Here is a 24,417-nt window from a genome sequence, read left to right as displayed (position 1 = left end):
GGTGTTTTGATTAGACCTGCACAGGAGGAACATGTAGCAAGAATACGTTTTAACTGTGGCAGAGGAATATCAGGAAATCGAGCTCGAAGACCTTTAAGATTAACATGGGTTAGGAAATGAAAGTCAGCAGGATTAGAGACAGAGGCTAGGAGAATTCCTGTGGAGGCAAGGCGGTCAGCTGCAGCATTCCCTTCGGACAGGGGACCAGGAAGAGGGCTGTGGGAACGTAGGTGCTGAACATACAGTGGATGGGTTCGAGAACAGAGCATAGAGGCAATTTGAATTAAAAGAGGAGAAAGTGGGTTGTCATCAGTTCTTACATAAGATCGAGCAAGCCATGGAAGTAAGTTAACAGTATACACACTGTCAGAAAAAAGGTTGAAGGATTCTGGTACAGCTTTTAATGCAAGGAAAACAGCATAAAGTTCTTTGTACTGAGGGGAATTATCAGGAAGTTCAGTAAAGAGAGGTTTGGGGTATTGCTGGTCTGGATAATATATAAGGGCAGCAGCTCCCTTTTTTCCACCATCAGTGAACACTGTAGGAGCAGAGGGGATGGGATCTCGAGAGAAAAGTTTAGGTACTAGTAGAGGCAACAGAGGTAAAGAAGCTATCAAATTATTAGAGGGAAAATGATTATCTAATTGTCCTGGAAAACCCATTAAACTTATGGCAAAACGAGAATGGTGGCGTATGAGCCATTCTGTATCAGTGAGAGAAAAGGGAAGAATGATTGAATCTGGTTCCCTTCCTAAGACCTGAACCGATTTGTTTCTTCCTTGGCGAACCATAAATGCTAAGGCATCAATCTCGGTAAGGAGTCTTGGAGCTCCACCTACTGGCGTATGAAGCCATTCGAGAACGCCATGTTTCTGCCACAATGCCCCCACTACCGTGGGGGTGGAGTTAAAGATTAGAAGATTTACTGGAGAGGAGGGGGAGAATCAAACGAGGTGCATGTCCTGGAGAGCCTGGTTAACTTTTTCCAGAGCCAAGGATGCTTCGGGGGTTAACATACGCTTTGAGGAGGGCTGTTTGTTTCCTTTTAACAGATCGAACAGTGGTTGCAGGCAGCTCGTAGGCAGATAAAGATACTGCCTAAGCCAATTCAAATTTCCAAGAAAACTTTGTAAAGAAGCAAGAGTGAGATTAGAAGGAAAAGTAACACAAGGTTTTAAAGGACGAATCTGCGTTAGGGAAATCTCTGAGCCTAAGAAAGATATTGGAGGGATTAGCTGTATCTTCTCAGGAGCTACATTAAGTCCACTTCTCTTTAAGGCAGGGATTAGAAAATCACGTAGGGCGGAGAGATCTGTATCTAATTCTCCCCATAGTAACACGTCATCCATATAATGAAAAACCTTAAGGCCCTTATGAATATATGGAAAAAGGGCAGATTTAACAACCTCTTGACAAATAGTAGGACTATTAGCCATGCCCTGGGGCAGTACCACCCATTCAAATCTATCGGCAGGGCTGGCATTATTAATAGAAGGAACAGAGAAAGCAAAACGTTTACAATCTTGTGGGTGTAAGGGAATAGAGAAAAAACAATCCTGTATATCAATAGCTATGATTGGAATTCCTGTGGGAATTGCGGAAGCAAGAGGCAAACCCCTTTGGGGGGAGCCCCAAACCTGCATGGTTTTATTAACTGCACGAAGATCTTGGAGGAGGCGCCATTTTCCTGAGCGCTTTTTAATTACAAAGACTGGAGTATTCCATGGGCTCCGAGAATGACGAATGTGTCCCAAAGATAACTGCTCTTGGACGAGTTTTTTAAAAATTTCTAGCTTCTCCCTAGGCAAAGGCCACTGTTCCACCCAGACAGACTCATTAGAAAGCCAATCTAAGCGGGGAGTTCTGTTACGAACAGTGGCAGTTAGTATTGGGGGTGCTGGTTGGGTCTAGCAGTCTCACAGGAGTGTGGTGTCCTGCAGAGGTGTCTGAGGATATCACTACATCTAAAGATTCCAGCAAGTCTCTTCCCAATAAATTGGTGCTTATATCAGCTATTAAAGGCTGAAAGCGTCCGGTAGTCCCTTCTGGATCTTCCCACACAAGGGAATCTCGTGTGCGGAATGCCTGAGTCAATCCTCCAACACCATGTAAGCGTGGTCCTGGGAGGAGTTCCAAACTCTGGGGAACCTCTGCTTGTCTTAATATTGTCTTATCTGCTCCCGTGTCAATCAAACATTTAAAAGGAATATTACCAATCTTTACTGTCATAGTTGGGTGACCCCTTTCTAAAACAGGGGTGGTCCATAAAATCTCAGGCTCTGAATTCGAGCTGTTCTCTTGCTCCAGCCGGTTATTTCTATGCTGGAAGTTCCCACATACCGCGGGTTCCTCCTTCTGCTCACCCTCTGTTATTGTTACTTGGCGTGGTGGGTGTAGCGATGGATTGGGTCCCAAGCTGGGCTTCTGTTTGTGGAAGAAGGGCACAGCACCAAGCGGGCGACCTGCTTCCTTCCCTCTTGGGGGCGGGGCTAAGGGAAGCCCCATACCTAGTTTAAATCCCTGTTTACATTTGGCAGAGGCGTGCCGTTCCTATGGAACCTTGACCAACAATCTCTCCTCCAGTGAAATCCTTTCTGGCATCTGGGACAAGGCATTCGTGGTCTCTGATTCCCTGTCTGGAGGCGGGGTTGCCCTGATTGGAGGTGGGGTCGCCCTGACTGGAGGCGGGGTCGCGGTCTATTTTCTGGACATTGGTTACGCCAATGCCCTTGGCGACCGCACTGAAAGCAAGCTCCTTTTTGCTTATGTAAGGTAGCTGCATAGGCCTGTAACATAGGTCCTTGAAAAGAGCTTGATCTGAGATCCTGTGTAGCTAGAATCCAAGTATCTGGGTGTTCGTTTTTAAGAGTGATACAGGCCTGTCGAAAATGCGGAAGCATTCCATCCCAGACTATGGATCGCAGAAGGAGAAAACAAGCGTCAGGATTATAAATCTTCCTTTCCAAACTCAACTGGACCCTGGCAATGAATTTAGCGAGGGATTCATCAGGTTCTTGTTGCAGGGAGAGAATGGGGGCTGAGGCTGCTCCCATGGGTGGTGTTAATCGCTCCCATGCTTTTAATGCACACAGGCGTACTTGATCAAAATACCCCGCTGGAAACTTGGCTTCCGCCTGTTGAATCCCTGTTTCTAATTGGCCTGTTCCAAACAATGCATCAAAATTACCCTCTGGCTGATTTTGAATATTTTTCCGCGATTGTTGTAAACATTCGTCACGAAAGAATGCCTCCCATTGCAGGAAGAGGGGGCCTGGGAGCGTAGCACGAGTCACATCTCTCCAATCTTGAGGGGTATTAAGGTTCTGAAGCAGGCCTTGTAAAATGGACCTGGTCCATGGGGCATGAACACCGTCATCTTTGATAGCCTGGCGTAGTTCCTTCAGATCTGTGGCGGAATATGGATACCAGGCCTGAGGTTTTTGTCTATTGGGGGCAACATTGACCGGAAATGTGTGGACTTGCTCTGATAAGTGTGTAGCGGTAGGAGGAGTCATCGAAGTGGAAGCTTCTGGACAAGTGGCCGAAGAAGTGGTTTTGGAGGCTACAGGAGAATTCAGACATGTGTCTATCAAAACAGGGTGGGGTGAAGAAGCAGCCGTGGAGGCAGCAGGAGGTTCCGGACACGTTTCTGTCAAAATGGGGGTGGCCGAAGAAGTGGCTGTGGAGTCCAAAGGAGAATTCGGACACGTGTCTGCCAAAATAGGGGCCTCAGGGCAAGATGCCAAAATAGGGGCCTCAGGGCAAGATGCAGAGGAATTAGGGTGGGTCAAGATCACGACAGGCCTTTGCTTCTTCTTGTTTTTAAGGTGCTGGTTAAGTTCTATGATTACTTCCTTTATCTCTTTGACCTCAGCCTCTAGGTCCTTAAGCCTTTTGAGAGGTTGACCTATATATCCCTTAAAAGCTGCTATGATGATCAACAGGATATAAGGTGAAGCCCCGAGAAAAATGTCCCAGATATATAAAAATTGTATACTGGAAAAAGAATGCAGGATTTGGAAAAGATTTTCCATGGTGGAAAGATCTCCGGAAAACAATAAGAAAGAAAAAAAAATCACAGTGCCTTAACACAATATTGCAGATACCCAAAAGGTGTGTACTTATCTAAGATGTCTTCTTGTAAATCTGCTGCTTACAGGTCCCTGTTCCGGGCGCCAGATGCCGGGATAGCCTGAGGGTACTTCTTCCCGAGCTACTGCTCTCTGGGTTGGAGAGAACTCAACTGGAGCTGATCTAGGCTGCTGTGTGGGAGAGGGATCAGGAACTCGTGCTGCACCAACTTCCGCAGGAGATACACTCTGGAACTCTCGGAGCCGGAAAGCAATTTCCAAGTGTCTTTAATCAGAAGAGCAGCTGTTTTTATACTCTCCAAGTAGGGTGGAAACAGGATGTGACATAGAGAGGGTGGAGAGAAAAGTGACTGGTGAAAATCAGAGTGTGACAAGGAGGGGGCGGAACAGGCGAGAATCCTATAACTGAACCACCAATGCCCTGGAGTGCTTTATGTAAAAGTGATTTATGTAAATAGACCAAACCTTTGGATCAGTAAATCCCTATATAGGCATATGGATAAGAAGAAGTCAGGGGGAGATGGCAACTACCCAACAGGTCTGGAGATAGCTCACTGGGTAGAGCACACACTTCACCACATGTAGGGATCTGGGTTCAAATCTCTGGCAGCAGATGGGATAACTCCAAGGAAGCTGCATAAAAGGCAGAATGGGTTGGTAGGGTCTCTCTTTCTCTCTCCCTAGGAGAAACTAAAAGGGAAAGAAGAATTTGCCAGGAGTGGTAGAATCACACAGTTGTAATGTCCCACACTAAAAAAAAAAAAGTTACAGAATTAAATTGAAATCACACACCTGCTGAACAAATGAAAAACAAAACCACTTAAAAGTAAAGGGGGGGAGTCAGGCTGTAGCGCAGCGGGTTAAGCGCAGGCGGCGCAAAGCACAAGGACCAGCATAAGGATCCCGGTTCGAACCCCGGCTCCCCACCTGCAGGGGAGTCGCTTCACAGGCGGTGAAGCAGGTCTGCAGGTGTCTATCTTTCTCTCCTCCTCTCTGTCTTCCCCTCCTCTCTCCATTTCTCTCTGTCCTATCCAACAACGACAACAACAATAATAACTACAACAATAAAACAACAAGGGCAACAAAAGGGAATAAATAAATAAAATAAATATTAAAAAAAAAAGTAAAGGGGAAGGGCTAAGGATGTAGCATAATGGTTATACAAACAGACCCTCATGCTCGAGGCTACAAAGTTCCAGGTTCAACCCCCGTACCACCATAAGCCAAAGCTGAGCAGTGCTCTGGTAAATAAATGCTAACAAGGAATATTCTTGTCTGTTTAGCTACTTTTTCTTTTTTAAAAAATCACTACTCATTTATTAGAAGTTGTACAAAAATAGTATTGTATGCAACTGTTAGCTGTAATTCCTTTTTTTTTTTTTTTTTTACACCAGAACACTGCTCAGCTCTGGTTTATGGTGGTGCGGGGGATTGAACCTGGGACTTTTCGGAGCCTCAGACATGAGAGTCTATTTGCATAACCATTATGCTATCTACTTCTGACCACCTACTTTTTCAAGACAATAATGACCATAAAAATTTCTACAAAGACCAGGGAGAACAGAAGCAACTGGTGGCATTACTTTTTAAGACACAGATCTATGTAAATAATGTCAAAGGACATAAATTATGGCGATGTTGTCTATGATACAGCAAATCCTAACAATGGGATTTTCAAAGTTAACCCAATTGCCAAATAATCTGATTATAGCAATAATTATCTATTGTCTTCTTAAACCCTAAGACAGCAGATACCTCCTGCTTCCTCTATAAAACCCATATCTCCCCCAGTCCTGGAACCTCAATGTGGTGGGCTGAGTTTGTACTTGGGTAGTGCCCATGACAAAGCAAATGCATTATACAAGTGACCTATAATATATATGGTATGTTTATATGTATCATTCTTAATTTTTTAATTATTTATTTCATAGACACAGAGCGATACCTGTAACATTGCTTCACTGCTTGCAAAGCTTCCCTCCTGGAGGTGGGGAACTGGGGACCTGTACCTGGGTCCTTGTACATTCTAACATGTACACTAAAGCAGGTGCACTACCACTTGGTCCTCCAAGTGACCTATCTTCTGAGTCTAGTGAGTTCTTAATGTGGATCCAAGCACAAGCCCTCGATGCTCTGCAAGTATACCTCAGACTGCATACATGAGCTAAAGGGCTATCTTTTCTTTTAATGTCATGCCAGGGACTCATGCATGCATCATATCATTTCCAGCTGCCAACTTTGAAATTCTTTTTATTTTATGTATGTACACACACACACACACACACACACACACACACACACACACACACACACACACGGGGGGAAGGAGAAAGAGAAAGAGATTGGGAGGATGAGGTGTGTGGAGAGAACAGAGAAGGAGAGAGAGTGGGAGAATCACCACAGCAGAGCTCTGCTATCCATGTAGCTCCTTCCCTCAGTGCCATGGTGTTCTAAAGGGCTATTTTCAAGAGACATGTGAAGTTACAGGTTAATCAGACTTTCACAGTTCTGTGACCCCACAATGAGAACTACAGTGCTCACCTGGCTAGTGTGTTCGCTTTGTAATGCACACCACCCAGGTTTAAACTCAGCCCCTTGTGCACCAGAGGTAGTTTCAGTGCTATGGTGTCTTTTCTTTCTCTCTCTGATAAAGTTGGACAAGAGTGGTGAAGCAACAGTGACAAGCAATAAAATAAAATAAATTTTAAAAATAGTGCTACAATTCTCTGCACCACAGATTGTATGCTCTTGTTTCTATAAGGAAAAAAATGTGAATTACTGTCAAAAGATCTTATTCAAATCCAAGAGCTGTGACTGGCACTCTCCTCTACCTTCACTGGCAGTGTTTATCTTGCCCTCCTTCACTACCTCACGCCAACACCAATTATTCTCTAACTGCTGCCAAACAAGTGGACCTTTCTATACCTGAATCTATCTGACCTTCATTACTGGCTTGAGTGAAACTCTAATGAAAATGTACTTTTCTGCCCATTATCTATTTCTAATAATATGCTTGTCATCATAATTAGTTTCACTATCCTTGGCTTGCTTTTCAGCTACTTCTTTCCCTTGAGTTCTGTTAATAGCAGACACTGGCTGCTAAACTACTATTCTGGTCTGTGTAATGGGGCTGACAGCAGAAGCATTCTCCTTTTAGGTTTTTTATTTTGGGGGGGGGGATGATTTGTAAAGGTATAAAGAGAAATTGCTAATACTCAGCTTCATTACATTAACCTGGAAGGCATTCTACCCAAGAAATGAATCTAATATTAAATTGACTGCTTTATGAGTTTTCCTTTAATAATTTTTCTAATCTTTACAATGTTTTCCTAGCTTTGGTATTTTCTGATCTCTATTTCCTGAGATTAATATGGCAACTTCATTTCATGAAAACTACTTTATTAGACTTTTTTGTTGAAGGAAGAAGAGAAAGGAGATCCTAATTGGGAGTTTCTTTCCTTTTTCCCATTTTCTTCTCTCAGTTTCTAGCTCATATTGGGACAATGAGGAAAAGCTTCACAAAGAGACAATATCTTATATACAAAGACATTGCTATTTATATACTATCAAAACCTCACAAAAGTATACATTAGTAAATAAACAGAAATTCCTCTACATGCTGAAGACTTTAAGAGTGACCTGAATGGCATTTGTAGAGCACTACGCAGAAAAGCAACTAGGTTCAATGCACATGCTAGAAAAATCTATCCTCAATATGATGGGTTTGAAGCATGAGAAGGGATTCAATTTAAGAGAGTATTTTGGAAATCTACACATGAATGACTGGGGTGAGACAGTAGCAGGAGGCATAAAAATGAGAGGACGAGGGGCCAGCTGGTGGCGTACCTGGTTAAGTGCTCACATTACAGTGCGCAAGGACCTAGGTTCAAGCCCCTCATCCCCACCTGCTGGGGGAAAGCTTCAGGTGCCAGGCTAGCTTGCCAGGTTAGCTTTGTGGGTGTTTCTTCCCAGGCATGTGCTCTCTGGGTTGGAGAGAATTCGACCAGAGCCAAACTGGGCTGCTGCTTACTCAGCGATGCGGAAGAGAGACCAGGAACTCATGGCGGAGTGGAACGCAATGCAATGCCTTTATTGATCAGAGACAACGCTTTTATATGTTATCTTTAACAGGAAGTGGCAAGTGGGAAAAGGAAATGGCTAGGAGAGAGGGTGGAGAAAACAGCATGAATGTAGAAAGCTTCCATAGCAGCTGTTGTGAAGGTTCTTCTTCTTCTAGCGTTTGCCCTTCTTCCGTAGCCAGTCAACAGCGTCAGGTTGAGCCTGATGTAAAGTTTCGAGACCTCCTTTGAATCTGGAGAGGTGGCAGTCGTTGACTATGTGGGTCATAGTTTGTCTGTAGCCGCAGGGGCAGTTCGGGTCGTTTCTGGCTCCCCAGCAATGGAACATAGTGACGCACCGGCCATGGCCTGTTCGAGGCCTGTTCGATAGATTGAGGAGGGCCCAATCATAACGTGCTAGGTCAAAGCCGGGTTGACACTTGCAGGGGTCTGTGATAAGGTGTTTGTTCTTTACCTCAGCTGACTGCTAACTCTGTTTCCAAGAGTCTGGAACAGAGAAGTTCAGTGTAGGCGTAGGGGACCAGATTGGGTGACAAGACGTCAAGCGTTGGACAGGGTGGGCGAAGATCTCCGTGTATATTGGTAGGTCCGGTCGAGCGTAGACGTGGGAAATGAACTTAGATGATGCCGCATCCCGACGAATATCTGGCGGGGCGATGTTGCTAAGAACTGGCAGCCATGGAACCGGGGTGGAACGGATGGTTCCAGAAATTATCCTCATAGAGGAATATAATTTGGAATCGACCAAATGGACATGGGGGCTACGGAACCATACTGGGGCACAGTATTCTGCAGTGGAATAGCATAATCCCAGAGATGATGATCGTAGTGTGGAAGCGCTCGCACCCCATGAGGAGCTGGCCAATCTTACAATGATGTTATTCCTCGCGCCCACCTTTGCTGCAGTTTTTATGAGATGTTCGTGAAATGACAGGGTGCGATCGGGAGTAACACCAAGATAGACTGGCTGGGCTTCATGCCGGATTCTCGTATCGTCAAGCTGCACATTAAGCTCACGCGAGGCCGAGGCATGGTGTAGATGGAAAACAGATGATACTGTTTTTTGCAGTGCTAGGGATTAGTCGCCATTTTTTAAAGTAATCAGATATCAGAGACATGTCTTTCGTGAGTGTTTCCTCGAGGATGTCAAACTTGGATGGCTGAGTTGCACAGCAGATGTCATCGGCGTAGATGAACTTCCTTGAAGAAGTTTCTGGAAGGTCACTGATGTAAATATTAAATAGCGTAGGAGCCAGAACAGAGCCCTGGGGGAGGCCACTTGAGACAAGTCTCCATCTGCTAGACTTGTCACCCAGATGCACCCGGAATCTTCTGTTTTGGAGAAGAAACGATATAGTGTTGGCCACCCACGGAGGCAGGCATCTTGAGATCTTAACTAGGAGACCACGGTGCCAGACCGTGTCATAGGCTGCTGTGAGATCAACAAAGACAGCACCCATCTTTAAATTCTTCTGGAATCCATTTTCAATGTAAGTTGAGAGGGCCAGGGCTTGTTCGCAGGTAGATCTTCCTGGGCGGAAACCAGCTTGGGCGGGTGATAGGAGTTTCTCTGTAAGAGGAGAAATACGTGACAGAAGCAGCCTCTCAAGGAGTTTGTAACACACGGAGAGGAAAGAAATTGGTCTATAGCTGGCGGCCAGTGTTGGGTCTTTCTTTGGTTTCAAAGAAGGTTCTAACCAGTGGGATTAACCAATACCCTGCAGGCAGGGCGGGTCTCAGGCAAAACAATGATTATGTAAACAGACCATAGTATCCGTCATGGAGCAGGAGCAGGGGGGCTGGCATAATGCCCAACATTCAGAAATGGTGAAGCAGGGCTGCAGGTATCTCTTTGTCTCTCTCCCTCTCTATCTCCCATTCCTCTCGATTTTTGGCTGTCTCTATCCAATAAACAAATGAAGATAATAATTTATATCACCTTATATAGTTTTATAATAAAAATAACTTATAAAGAAAAACGAAACGAGAGGAAGATTCAAGAATTATTCAGAAAGTAAAAGGATGTCCTCAGAAGCCAGCAACTTCAAAAGTTAGGTATGAAGGACAAGAAGTCATTACAATGACTATTATTTAATGAACACTTACCATGTTTGTCACAAGATGGTAGGATTTCCCCACATAATCACATTTAATCTTTGCAATACCTCCAAGAGGAGTATCATCATCATCATCATCATCATTATCATCGTCAGATTTTATAGGTGAGAAGACTGCAAAACCTTAAGGCTAAGCATTTATTTGGTCAAAGGTTCCACACCACCAAAGTGGTAGATACCAGCCTGTCTGACTCCTAAACCAAACAACTAGTCACTGCATGAGATAGTATGAAGACTAAGCTTTTCCATGGAAGGCTGGGTGTATAATGGTGCCACTAAATGAGGAAGAATAAAGGAAGAAGATAAAGTGTTCAGTATAATAGCATACAGTTCAGTTCAGTCGAAGAATTAAAGTACTATCAGGGAGATGGTATAATGGCTTTATACTTTCATAAGTTTTATAAATTCCCGAGGCTTTAAAACCCCAGGTCCAATCTCTCACACCACTATAAGCCAGAATTAAGCAGTACTATGATAAAAATAATAATAGTAATAATAATGTGAGGTAGAGCAAGCAAATTACACATTTTGCCGTAAGACAGCCCCAGTAATTAAGTGTTGTTCAATGAAGTGGTAGAAATCAAGAAACAGAAAGGGCTAAGTATAAAGATGAGGCTGGGGAGTCAGGCAGTAGCGCAATGGGTTAAGCGCACATGGTGCAAAGAACAATGACCAGCATAAGTATCTGAGTTCGAGCCCCTGGCTCCCCACCTGCAGGGGAGTTGCTTCACAAGCAGTGAAGCAGGTCTGTGAGTGTCTATCTTTCTCTCCCCCTCCTCTCTCCATTTCTCTCTGTCCTATCCAACAATGATGACAAGAACAACAGCAATAATAACTACAACAGCAACAACAACAACAAAAAAAACAAGGGCAACAAAAGGGAAAATAAATAATAAATAAATAAAAAGATGAGGCTGTATTCATGTTGAATGTATTATTGTACACTATCCTTTTTTGAAGATGACTGTAATTATCTCCTTGACACAGAATAAATTCTCAGTAATTATTAAACGAACTGTCATCATTCTAGAATCTAGCAAGTTCTACAAAAGGTGACATTTCTTCAATTTGTACCGTCCCCGCTTTTTTAAAATTTGCTTCCCCCCCGTTTTGTTGCCCTTGTTGTTGTAGTTATTATTGCTGTTGTTATTGATGTAATTGTTGGATAGGACAGAGAGAAATGGAGAGAGGAGGGGAAGACAGAGGGAGGAGACACCTGCAGACCTGCTTTGCCGCCTGTGAAGCGACTCCCCTGCAGGTGGGGAGCCGAGGAATGTCCTCACTTCTTAGCAGCTTACTGCTACTGTTGGATTTGCCCAACTCTATCCTACCCTCACCCTTGTAACACTGAAAAAAGATTTTAAGAAAATGATGTAACAAAGAATTGGAAGGTTTTCAGGAATTGCTCAGTTAAAGAATTCATGAAAGTGTTCAGTAACAATGAAATACAGTAAAAAAAAAAATAACTGGACTTAGACTAAAAAGACTGAGTTTGAATCATGCTTTGTTTTATGACGTAAACCAAATAACCCACTGATTTTCTCAGTCTCATTTTCTTATTTTACAAGCTGAGGCCAATGATAGCTTATAGAGAATTACTGTCAATATTAAATTAAATACTGTATGTATGGTATCTAACAGGGTTTGGAATATTGGAGACACATAACATACTCTAAAATTTTCCTTTTAACTTTATGGACAATAGGATGGTATAGCCAGTTGCAACCCTGTGCAAATTGTAAATATTAATACATGTTCCGTGGTCTGGGAGGTGACGCAGTGGATAAGTCATTGGACTCTCAAGCATGATTGGACTCTCAAGCATGAGGTCCTAAGTTCAATCCCCGGCAGCACATGTACCAGAGTGATGTCTGGTTCTTTCTCTCTCTCCCATCATTTCTCATGAATCAATAAATAAAATATTTTTTAAAAAATACATGTCCCATATTTCCTAAGAAACACCTGGATTTTGCAGACTTTGAATCATAGAGCTCAGACCACTTTGCTGTATGTTAAAGATTTATAATATGCCAGCTAACCTTCTGAAAATACTACTAAGCTTTTTTGTTCACAAACTCTGCCCAAAGAACCATAAAAGCAATCTTATCATGACAAATAAAAAAGCTTAGTTTGACAAATCAAAGATAAGCTTTACTACTACATCCTCCATCTGAACAGTGTGAGGAAAGAAAACATACTCTTTGCCTCTTGGGAAATTTAATTGTCTTCATCTTGGCATGAAACTTAACAACTGTTGTATTTTATTTACAAAACTTGCATTCCCAAGGGAAGATGTTCCATGAAGATTATGTGGAAAAAAAATCTGCGCCATATGGCTGGGTCCACACTCCTTGCAGGGTTCTTCTTGCCAAAGTCTCCCCTGGGGATGTCCCCTGTCCCAGCACTCACAGCAAGACTGGCTCATTTTGAGGAGCCTTCTGGAGCCACTGTGTGACTTCCCATCTATAAGAAACTCCCCTGCATTCTCTGAATGCTTGAATCCCGAGGACTGCCACAGTATGGGAGCCAGAGTCACACCTGGTTTATCTATCACAGTTGGCTACTCCTGGCTCATGTCACAATAATCAATGTGGGTGCTTCCAGCTTTCTCCACCTCCACTACCCTTTCCCTAAATTTTTCCTTGTCTGTCTCCATCTACCAACCACCTCCACATTCTCTTAATCTGTTTCTCACGTTCCTATACATATACATGCATGTGCACAGACACACACACACACACACACGCACACACACACCCTCAATAACTAATACACTAGAAATGAAAACAGCAAGAATTAAGAAAGCAGGAATGAAGATTCCCAAACAGATTTGATGGGCCTAGAACTCGAATAAATCCCTCTCTCCATTGTTACCGGTCATTTCTATCAGGAACGACAAAATAGACCCTTTGTGGGTCCCCATAGGACCTTGACCTCAACTTGGATCAACAATGGTAGAGAATGTTCCATCCTCCGAAGGGAGGCTGGACAACATACTCTATGCTACACCTGAGGAAGATGGGTCGATACTGGGGCAGCATGACCACAGAATGTTAGCTCAGATCTAGAGGGATACAGAGGTCACAAAGGCTCCTAAGCTAATTATGGGTCCCAGATCACATCAAATTGATGGGGTTTACAGTCAACAGTATTTATAACCCTTTCCCATATTGGGGAGTTACTCTTTTCCCTGATCCAGCTTTCTGGTCCCTTTCCCAGCCATGACATCATTACCCCAGAAAATAACGTGGATCCCCCTGCATAAAAGATTGCAGGCTCAGGCAAAAACAAACAAACAAACAAACAAAAAAACACCCAAAAAAACACTAGTATAGCTACAGGCCCTTTGAAATATAACTAAAATATGCCTACTAGCTATCTACAAAATGGAGGACCCCTCTAACACTTCATCTGCACTATTCCAGCCTTTAGGTCCATGATTGTTCAACAATTTGTTTGGCTTTCTATGTTAACTCTCTTTTCAGCCACCAGGTTCCAGATGCTAGCAGGATGCAACCAGACTTCCCTGGACAGACAACCCCACCAATGTGCCTTGGAGCTCCGCTTCCCTAGAGCCCTTCCCCACTAGGGAAAAAGAAAGACAGGCTGGTAGTATGGATCGACCTGTCAACGCCCGTGTTCAGCAGGGAAGCAATTACAGAAGCCAGACCTTCCACTTTCTGCATCCCACAATGACCTTGGGTCCATACTCCCAGAGGGGTAAAGAATCAGAAAGCTATCAGGGGAGGGGATGGGATATGGAGGCCTGGTGGTGGGAATTGTGCGAAGTTGTACCCCTTTTCTCCTATGGTTTTGTCACTGTTTCCTTTTTATAAATAAAAAATTTTAAAAAAAGAAAGGAAAGCAGGAATGAGTTTAGACTCCCCCAACCTCTAATTTTTACTCACCCAGAACCAGCTCTGAACCTGTAGGTTCTTCAGTGGGATTCCCAGAAGGAATGGGTAAAACATCATCATCAAAACTGATGAGGTCGATGTCCCCTGGAGGTTTGCTTGTTTGAACTGGAACTTGGGGGATTGCTGGGGGACCCTCTGTCGGTGACCTGAATGCTTTGGCTTGTGATGCCACTGGGAGTCGGGGAGGAACAGTGACTGGTTTCAGCAAAGCTGCAGGATGGGCAGGGTTGTCTGAGGAGCCAGACTTCTTCAGCAGCACAGGCCGAGGAGAAGGAGTTGGAACTTTCTTCCCAGTATCAGGGGTCTCTGTCACAGGTCCTCCTCCCAGAACTCCTTGATTAACATTTCGTGTAAGGCCAGGATTTGGTTTCTTTGGCAATTCAGGTTTGGTTAATGGACTGCTCCCTGCATCTTGTAGTGGAGAGTGAGCGCTGTGCCCTTCCCTGGGGGGTGCCTTGAGTCTGTTTTCAGTCCAGGAGTCCCATTCTCCAGAGACTCTGTTAGCAGCTGGTTTGGGAGCCACAGAGGGTTTCCCTGAGGGAACAGCAGGCCTTGGGGGCACTGTGCGAGGAACAATTTCTGGTTTCTTGGTAGGTCCTGAAGTTTCTGAATTAGTCTGACCCTCAAATGCTTTGATCCTTGAAACAATACTATTCTGGCTCTGTTCTGTGTTCATAATGTTCATCACTGCCTGACTATCCAAGTTGTTGGCACTATCCAACAGAGACTGGGGTTGACTTGGGAATGATGCCTCTTTTGTGGCCACGGGACTGACTTTCTGGTGATTCTGCTCATTCATATGAGTTTCTCTGGCTACTGGTCTGAGGTTGCTTTTTGATCTTGGTTTTGGCACTGGGCATCTTGTGGCACTGGAGTTTTCTGGACAGTTCTGTCCATCAGAAATATCAAAGACTATTAAAGGCGCCACATTTGTTAGAAGGTCACTGGCTGAGATTGCAGGGGAAGGCTGAAGAGGCTGGAGGGATGCCTGCAGTGCTGACAAAACCCAAACAAAACAAATTGCAACATTATGATTTGAAAGAGGAGAGTCACAGACTGAACAAATATCTGTAGAATGTCAACAGATTTTGTTTTCCTTAATTAGTAAAAAAAAAAAAGTAATTTCAAAGCTATTGTCGAAATACACTTAATTTCTCACACTAATGTCTTCAAATTATATTTATTTTGAACTCTCCCAAAGTAACTTATACACATTTCTACTATTCTATTACAATGCATGCTTGCTTATTGATTTATCTGTAAGAAAAGAGAGAGGGAGAGAGGTAGAAAGAGTGAAAGAGATGACAGCATTGAAGCTTCCTTCAAAGTGGTGGGGGTAGACTTACACCTGAGTTGCATATGCGGCAAAGTAGCACACTATTCAAGAGAGCTCTTTTGCAGGCCTCTTAGTACAAAGTTTTTTAAAGGTCTGATAAGACAAATACCTTCAGCACCCTATTAAGTTTAAGATGTTAAATATAATAATCCTTCTTAATGGGGATAAAAGGCATCAGCAGTAACACCAACCATGAATTAAAAGGATGATACTTCTGTGATATGAACTAGGTTAAACCCAAGAGAGTGGGTTTTGCTTGAGAATGATCGAATATAATAATCATGGCAAACTCAAATAAAGAAAACGCAGTCATTACAACGACTGGAGAGCAGAGTTCAGTGAATTATGCATAAATTGCAAACCATTTTCAAGGCTAGAAACCTACTGATTACTTCCTTAGAATTAGGTCAGAGTTAGGGATGACAATTATTTGCTTTACTTTGAGGCAGATCGCTGTCTACTTCTTCTGAAAAGTCAGTCTGAGTTGCAGATGTAATAGTGTGCCTTGGAGTGGCAGCAGCATTATTATTATTTGTAGTATTAACTTGAACTTGGTTGATTTCTTTTATGACTTGTTCATAAGATGGTGGGAGCTGTAAAATAAAGAACAAAGTTTAGACTTCCATGGGCAATTACCAAGATGTTAACAGTCTCACTGCTCATATCTTTGAACTCCATTTAAAAAGTAAAATGCACAGAGGTAACGTGACATTATTCACCTCAGCAGGAACCAGTTCGTTAGACCTCCAAGAGCCTGCTGTAGAAGGCGGGGGAAATCCTAGTCCAGGAGGTGGGGCTCCTGGAAACCACGAGGATGGCCTCAGAGGCTCAGCTGCCACAATGGTGATCTCTGGGCGCCTAGCAGACAAAAATTTCAGTGAGGTTTTGCTGTAACAAGATATAGTCTGTCTGCAAATATTCAATAATTCTTGAAAACACCTCCTCCCCCCAAAATTACCCAAGGACTGCCACAGTCAGAGAAATGACCTTTCTGTTCTGAGCTTTCTCTAGGAGTATACCCTGGCAGGCTTCAAGGGAGCAACAGAGTTGATTTTTATGATTCTGGCACCAAATACTAAACGATACCCCAAGCATACTTAGCTCTACTTTAGTTGATAAGAATAAGGACTCAACAAGGGCAACAAAAGGGAAAAAAAAAAAATATATATATATATAATAATGACTAACCCCTCCATGTTAACTATCAAGCTCAAACAAAAATTACTAATTTGTAGTGCAGGCTCAACCCCAGCCATCATCCTAGAGGCAAACAAACAAACAAAAAACAATGAGATACCACTTTCATTATTTTCTTAACTTGATTCTACATTTCATGTTCAAGTTTTGCCTTCAGCCTTATTTCCAAATAAAAGCCAACTGTGTGACCCTGAGCATATCAATCAACCTCTCTGAGTCTTACTTTTTTTTGGCCTCCAGGGTTATCCCTGGGGCTCTATGCCTACAATACGAATCCACTGGTGTCATTTTCCCCCCCAGTTTATTGTGTAGGACAGAGAGAAATTGAGGGAGGAGATAGATAGATAGATAGATAGATAGAAAGAAAGAGAGAGAGAAAGGGAGGGAGGGAGGGAGGAAGGGAGGGAGGGAGGGAGGAAGGAAGGAAGGAAGGAAGGAAGGAAGGAAGGAAGGAAGGAAGGAAAGAAATATAAGACACGGGAAGGAAAGAAATATAAGACACGGGCAGGGAAGATAGCATAATAGTTACGCAAACAGACTCCCATGCCTGAGGCTCAATCCCCCACACCACCATAAGCCAGAGTTGAGGCAGTCATCTCATAAAAAAAAAAAAAAAAAAAGGAAAGAAAAGAAAAGAAAAGAAAAATAAGATACCTGTGGACCTGTTTTGCCACTTGTGAAGAGTCCCCCCCTTGTAGGTAGTGAGCCAAGGGCTTGAACCTGGATACTTGCTCAGGTCTTTGTGCTTAGTACCATGTGCACTTAACTGGGTGTGCCACTGTCTGGCCCCCAGAACCTTACTTTTTTTTTCATCAACATAGTAAGGATGATGATACCTGCTCTTTCTCTAGCACTCTATAGAAAATAAAACTTAAAAACAAAGCACCGCTGCTATCAAAACTGCACCCGACCCCTGCACCACCATAAGCCAGAGCTAAACTGTGGTCTGGTGGGAAAAAAAAAAAAAGCTACACTCACGCACTCTCACGCTAGTTTATGAAATAACAGGAATGCTCACTGATTAAACTTGAGTTAGGTTATCTAAGAACCTCTACTTAGAGCTTTGACCTAACTAAGTAATAAAAGTTCCTAGTTGATAAATGTTAAGCACTATACATCCATAATACGACAACCATATGAAGAAGGTAGGTATGATTTGTGCCATTTTACAGAAGAAGTCAGACAATCTGAGTATGCCCAAGGTGGCAGGGTGAGAACATGATATCAGGATTTAGATTTGATTAACATACCTGATTTATATGTTTTTATAGAAACAGAAACTGAGGGACATAGAGGAGATTGAGAGGAAGAGAGAGACACACACCTATAGCCCTGTTTTACCACTTGTGAAATTTCACCCCTTGCAGGTAGGCACTGGGGATTTGAACCTAGGTCCTTGTGCATAGTGACATGTGTGTTTTACCAGATGTGCCACCATCCAGCCCAACCAGGATATCTGGTTCTTATCCTTTATTACTTGATACTATACTACAGGAAGCAAAAGCAGGAACCACTTTTTATAAAAGTCCATCTTCTATTTAGATGTCCACCCTGACATCTATTCTATCATTCCATCTTAAATCTTTTTTAAATTTTTATTTATTTATTCCCTTTTGTTACCCTTGTTGTTTTACTGTTGTAGTTATTATTGTTGTTGTTATTGATGTCGTCCTTGTTGGATAGAACAGAGAGAAATGGAGAGAGGAGGGGAAGACAGGAGGAGAGAAAGACAGACACCTGCAGACCTGCTTCACTGCCTGTGAAGCAACCCCCCTGTCCATCTTAAATCTTATCTTCACTCTAGAATATGTGATGCCAGGAATTGAATTCAGGACCATATGCTCAGGAGTCAAATACTTTGTTCACTGCATCACCTTGATTGTTGATCCTCCTACCTACCTACCCAGTGACTCCTACCTCACACTTTCCTTCCCTCCAATATCTACCGATTTACCCAATCATCTGTTCAGACTGCTTGGTTCTCCTCTTTCCATCCATTTACCTATGCAACATTTTACTAAGCAGCTAGAAAGTACAAAACAAAGCCCCCCACCCCCGACCAGGGTTATTATTTGGGCATGGTGCCTGCACAGGAATCCACCATTCTCACTGTACCTTTTTTTTTTTTTTTTAAATGTGATATACACAGAGAGAAACACAGGCAGAGAAGGGAGAGAGAAACACTTGCAACCTTCTTTACCATTTATAAAGCTTCTCCACTACAGGTTGGGACATAGGGCTCGAACCCAGGTCCTTGAGTATGGTAATTTGTGTGTTTTCCTGGTTTCACTACTTTTTGGCTCCAAAAGCCTTCTATTTATTTACTTCTTTATTTATTCCCTTTGGTGCCCTTGTTGTAGTTATTATTGTTGCTGTCGTTGTTGGATAGCACAGAGAGAAATGGAGAGAGGAGGGGAAGACAGAGAGGGGCAGAGAAAGATAGAAACCTGCAGATCTGCTTCACTGCCTATGAAGCGACTCCCCTGTAGGTGGGGAGCCGGAGGCTCAACCGGGATCCTTCCTGCTTAAGCCGCTGCGCCACTCCCTAAAAGCCTTCTTTGAAGTGGATATAACAATGCTTTACATGTAACAGTTGCCTAATAAACATCTTAACATTGACTTCGGGAATAATACCTATCAAAGTATTTTGGCTTGGATTGCTTCACCTCTTAAGCAAAAGTCTCCATCATTCAAATTTAAAGATTTATTTAGGAAAGTTGTTTAGGTACATTGTTTACAAAGGAGAAATACATTAGTATGCTAACTTATGCTATTTCTTTTAAGATTTTTAAAAATATTTATTTATTTTCCCCTTTTTGTTGCCCTTGTAGTTATTATTATTGTTGTTATTGGATAGGATGGAGAGAAATGGAGAGGAAGACAGAGAGGGGGAGAGAAATAGACACCTGCAGACCTGCTTCACTGCCTGTGAAGTGACCCCCCTGCAGGTGGGGAGTCGGGGGCTGGAACTGGGTTCCTTAAGCTGTGTTGTTAAAATTCGGAGGCTCCAGCTGGCCGGGCTAGCTTCACGGGCAGGTAACAGAGACGACCAGAGACATACCGCTGGGCAGGGAAGCTGTATTTCTTTATTCAGGAACAACGATTCATAAACTAACCCAAACTAATCACCAAACAAAACTCTGTTGCCTCTTTCCCCCGCGGCGGCGCCAAGCACTCTCTAACTCTAGAACACTGGAACTCTCTTGGGGTTCCTTGGGGGGGGGGGGGACAAGCGGGCCTGCGAAAACTAGCAGGACTGAACCAATTTTCTTGGCAGGGGGAGGGCTAGAACAACCCAATGTAAAGCATACAACAAAGCTGGTCCTTGCACTTTGCACCACGTGTGCTTAACCCGCTGCACTACCCGACCCCCTTATGCTACATTTTTATATTTATTTTTAACAAGAGATTTCTTTTTTAGTTTTTTAAATTTACTTATTTATTTGTTATTTGATAAAGAAACTGCAGAGAGAAATTGAGGGGGGAATAGGAGATAGAGTTATAGAAACAGAGACAGTTGCAGCCCTACTTAACTACTCATGACATTCTCTCCCTAACAAGTGAGGACCAGAGGCTTTGAACCTGGGTCCTTGCACACTATAACCAAGTGTGCCACTGCTTGGCCCCCATTTTTATTTTTTAAAATACTTATTTTATTTGTTAGGACAGAGATTAATTGAGAGGGGGAGGGAGTTTAGAGATGCAGAGAGAAAGAGAGACAGCTGCAGGGCTATTTCACCACTCATGAATCAAACACCTGCAGGTAAGACTGGGGGCTTGAACCCAAGTCTTTGCACATAGTGATGAGTGTGTTCAACTGGGTGCATCACCATCTAGGCTCTTACATTTTCATTTCATTAGTTCTATAAATGTAACAGTACCTTCTGTCTCGATGAAGCTCACTCTGAATAGAAGGCCGAGAAGCTATAAAAGAATAAACACACATAGTATACAGTTAACACATTCATTAATGCCTTAAACACTTACAGGGGACACTATTGGAGGGAAAGTCAGTTTATACTTGACATTATATAGAATGTATGGATTTTAACATCTATAAGTAGAAAAATAAATTAAAATGACCTTTTGAAATAGTGTGGTTACATTTGAATTGCACAAGAAAATATAGATTTTGAAAACTCCCCAAAGCACATCCATGATTATAAAAATAATTCAAAGTACAGAGGAGATAAAACTTTTAAATAGAAATTGCCTGGAAATAGCATTATGACAATGACATTGCATAAAAAGAGGCAGAGAGGGGGCTGGGCTGTAATGCAGCAGGTTGGGCCCACATGGCAGGAAGTGCAAGGACCAGTGCGAGGATCCAGGTGGAGCCCCCGTTCCCCACCTGCAGGGGGGTCACTTCATAAGCAGGTCTGCAGGTGTCTATCTTTCTCTCTCCTTCTCTGTCTTCCCCTCTTCTGTCAATTTCTCTCTGTCCTATCCAACAACATTGGCAATGGCAACAACAACAAGGGCAATAAAAACGGGAAAAATGGCCTCCAGGAGCAGTGGATTTGTAATCTGGGCACCAAGCCCCAGAAATAACTCTGGAGGGAAAAAAAAAGGCAGAGAATTTAAAAAATGTATCTATTTGAATCCATATAACTATATTTTAGTAAGGTTTATAAGTTTTGTAAATAGAAAGAAATGGTGGCGTTTTTACTGATTTCTAACTTTTCTGGAGTTATAAAACCTTTGAGTCGCTGTATTACTTAGATTAAAAGATAGTTATTTTAGAAGTTTTCAAATCACTTTTGCACACTGAAATCTGTTTCTAGCAAATACTACTGTATCTATAGCACTGACTTTTCTCTCAGGTGTCAAGCTCAAAAAAGCAAAGGAGCCCAGGTGGCAGTGTTACCTAGTAGTGTACATGTTATTGTGGGTTTAAGCCACTGATCTCTACCTGCAAATGTGTGTGTGTGTGTGGGGGGGGTTCATAAGAGGTAGAACAGTGTTGCAGGTATCTCCTTTTCTATTTCCCTCTCCTCTTAATTGCTTTCTCCATTAAAAAAAATGTTATATAAAAAAACCTAGATGGTGTGGTCCAGTAGGTGGCACAGTGGATAAAGCACTGGATTCTCAACCATGAGGTCCTGAGTTCGATCCCCGGCAGCACATGTACCAGAGTGATGTCTGGTTCTTTCTCTCCTCCTTTGTCTCTCATAAATAAATAAATAATTTTTTTTTTAAAAAAAGCTAGATGGTTTAAATTTTTCCCACATTTTATTTTCTTTTCAAGCTGAGTCTTACTCAGATGATCTAGAAAATATATGGCACATGGTTCATATATTACATAATTGTGTAAGAGAATACTACTCCTATTTTCAAGAGCACCTTTTTAAAAAAAATTTGTGATAAAAACAATTGAGAGGGAAGAGGGAGATACAGAGGGAGAGACACCTGTAGCACTGTTTCACCGTGAAGCTTCCCACTGCTGGTGGGGAGTGGTGCCACTTGAACCCAGGTCCTTGCACACTGTACTGTGTGTGCTCAATCGGGTGAGCCACCACCTGGCCCCCCAAGAAGTGAACTCTAAAGACAGCTTTCAAAAAAACTCCAGGGGTCAGGGAGTGATGTACACATTTCCATGAGCAGGTGTTTCCATCTGCAGGAGGGGAAGGAAGTTTCATGAGTGGTGAAGCAGGGCTACAGGTGTCTTTCTTGCTCTCCCCTTCACTCTTTCCCCTTCTCCTCTCAATTTCTCCCTGCCCTATCAAAAGCAAACAAATAAAAAAAACCAAAAAAAGGGGGGGGGGAAGCCACTGGGAGCAGTGGATTTGTCGTGTAAGCATCAAGCCCCAGTGATAACCCTGGTCGTAACAAACAAATACATGCAAATTTGAAGGCTGATAATTCAGCTCACTTGGATACTATGTTTGTTTGTCATGTGTATGACTCAAGTTCAAGCTGCCCCTCTACTGAACAAAATTGTCTGTCTGTCTATCTTTTTATTTATTAATTTATTACTGGATAGAGACAGAGGAACTGAGAGGGTAGGGGGAGAAAGAAAGGGAGAGAGGCAGAGAAACATCTACAGCCCTGCTTCACCACTTGTGAAGCTTTCCCCTGCAGGTGGGGACGAGGGGCTTGAACCTGGGTCCTTGTGCACTGACTATAATGTGGGCACTTAACCAGGTGCACCACTGAATGGCCCTTGTATGTATATATGTATGTATGTATGCATGTATGTATCTCTTTCTACCTGAAAAAGCTGGAGTTCTGTCTGTCTGTCTGTCTATCTATCTATCTATCTATCTATCATCTATCTATCTCTGTTTCTTTCTATCTGAAAAAGGCAAGCTGGAGTAGTGAAGAAGTCCTAGTGATGACAAACAAAATAAAAAAAAAAGCTTCAAAAAATACTAGATTGCAAAGACACAGGCACAAAGGAGAATTTCAGATAAAAGCTATTTCTACAAGTTGTCTTCATAGATCTCCAATATAATGCTCTACTTTTTCAGTTCAATGATTTGAAAAGGTTGGAGGTATGAGTCTTTTCTTTCTTCCATCTACTGTTTCCTTTGAATGAGAAGTCTGCAACAGCTGTATAAGGAGGCTTGGAGGTAGGTGTTGGGAAATTCAAGGTGGGGTTCAAATAGCTAAAACTATACTAGCTTGGCAAAGCAAACGTAACAAATGAAACTGAAACCCAGGGATTTCAAGATGGAGGAAGTCTTATATTCGTATCATCAGCCATGCTGACTTACATTTTTCCAAGAGCCAAACCAAGCTGAAGTGTATTTTGTCTACTGGAATAAAAGGAAGCAGAGAGGCTAAAGCTCTGAGTGGCATGCCTGACTGGTAAGAATGGTTTCATTAAGTCAGAGGCTTGCTGGGTGTGCTATAGTCACAACACCACCATCACACTAAAACACGAATCAGTAGACAGTACTTTTGAAAGAAATCGTGTTATTTATTGTCACAAACATACCTCTTCCACGGGGCATTTTTGCTCTGCACTATTCATGAGTGCTAAAGGAAAAAAAGAAGGGGGTTATAGAAGAGGAAGGAGGGGCAAGTAAAGAGAGAAGCTAGCTATCCGTGCTCTAAAAGCAACTCAGGAGCAAGTTATGCCTCTACTTCCCCCACTCTGTACACTTCACTGGGAAAGGAAAGTTGATGAGCCGGTTTCAGAATGTAAAGAAGTATGTTTTGCAAAGATATGTCTGCACTCATGAGGGCATCCACATATAATAAGCACTGTAAAAAGGAAAAAAATTACTAGTACTTTAATAACAGCACAAAAAATCTAAAATTCATTTTACAAAATCAATGTGTTACTTCAATACAGATTAATTTTAAAGTACATTTAAAAAGTAATTCAACTGTCAATTTACATTCACTTGACTCTGCCTCTCCACACCAGAGGTGGTTAATAACAGAGTGGCATTCCCACCCAGGCTCCGGCAATGCAGGGAGACTCCCTACACCCTTCAAGCCCTTCAGGAACACTGACTTTCCACTGTGCTCTGAATTCTTTCTTTTACACTCACACATCTATGAAATCTTGTTCCTCTCTTGATCCTTACAGAACAATTGCCATTTTCCGTCAGTGTTGAATTAAGTTCAGTGACTAGAAACTATTTAGACTCTTATGGCAGATTTCAATGTTGTATCTCACTATTTCTCAACTATTCACTTAAATATCTCATTCTCACTCTCCCCCCATTA

General features: G+C 42.6%; 1 protein-coding gene across 6 annotated transcripts in view; it reads right to left on the bottom strand.

The window, feature by feature from the left end:
• Positions 1–24,417, bottom strand: part of SH3D19 (SH3 domain containing 19) — a 217,774-nt gene that overhangs the window by 63,555 nt on the left and 129,802 nt on the right. For 3 of the 6 annotated variants that reach the window (XM_060178969.1, XM_060178968.1, XM_060178967.1), the window contains 5 exons: positions 23,678–23,718; positions 20,619–20,661; positions 16,260–16,398; positions 15,980–16,133; positions 14,196–15,200 (listed from right to left, as the gene is read on the bottom strand). In XM_060178969.1, the coding sequence (XP_060034952.1) occupies positions 14,196–15,200; positions 15,980–16,133; positions 16,260–16,398; positions 20,619–20,661; positions 23,678–23,693 (1,357 nt within the window). In that variant the 5' untranslated portion in view covers positions 23,694–23,718. The remainder of the gene's footprint in view (positions 1–14,195; positions 15,201–15,979; positions 16,134–16,259; positions 16,399–20,618; positions 20,662–23,677; positions 23,719–24,417) is intronic. The other 3 variants (XM_060178964.1, XM_060178965.1, XM_060178966.1) reach the window with 1 other exon arrangement.

Source organism: Erinaceus europaeus, chromosome 19 (genome assembly GCF_950295315.1).
Source record: "Erinaceus europaeus chromosome 19, mEriEur2.1, whole genome shotgun sequence".
NCBI classification, from domain to species: Eukaryota; Metazoa; Chordata; class Mammalia; order Eulipotyphla; family Erinaceidae; genus Erinaceus; species Erinaceus europaeus.
This window is presented reverse-complemented; position numbering and strand designations above follow the sequence as displayed.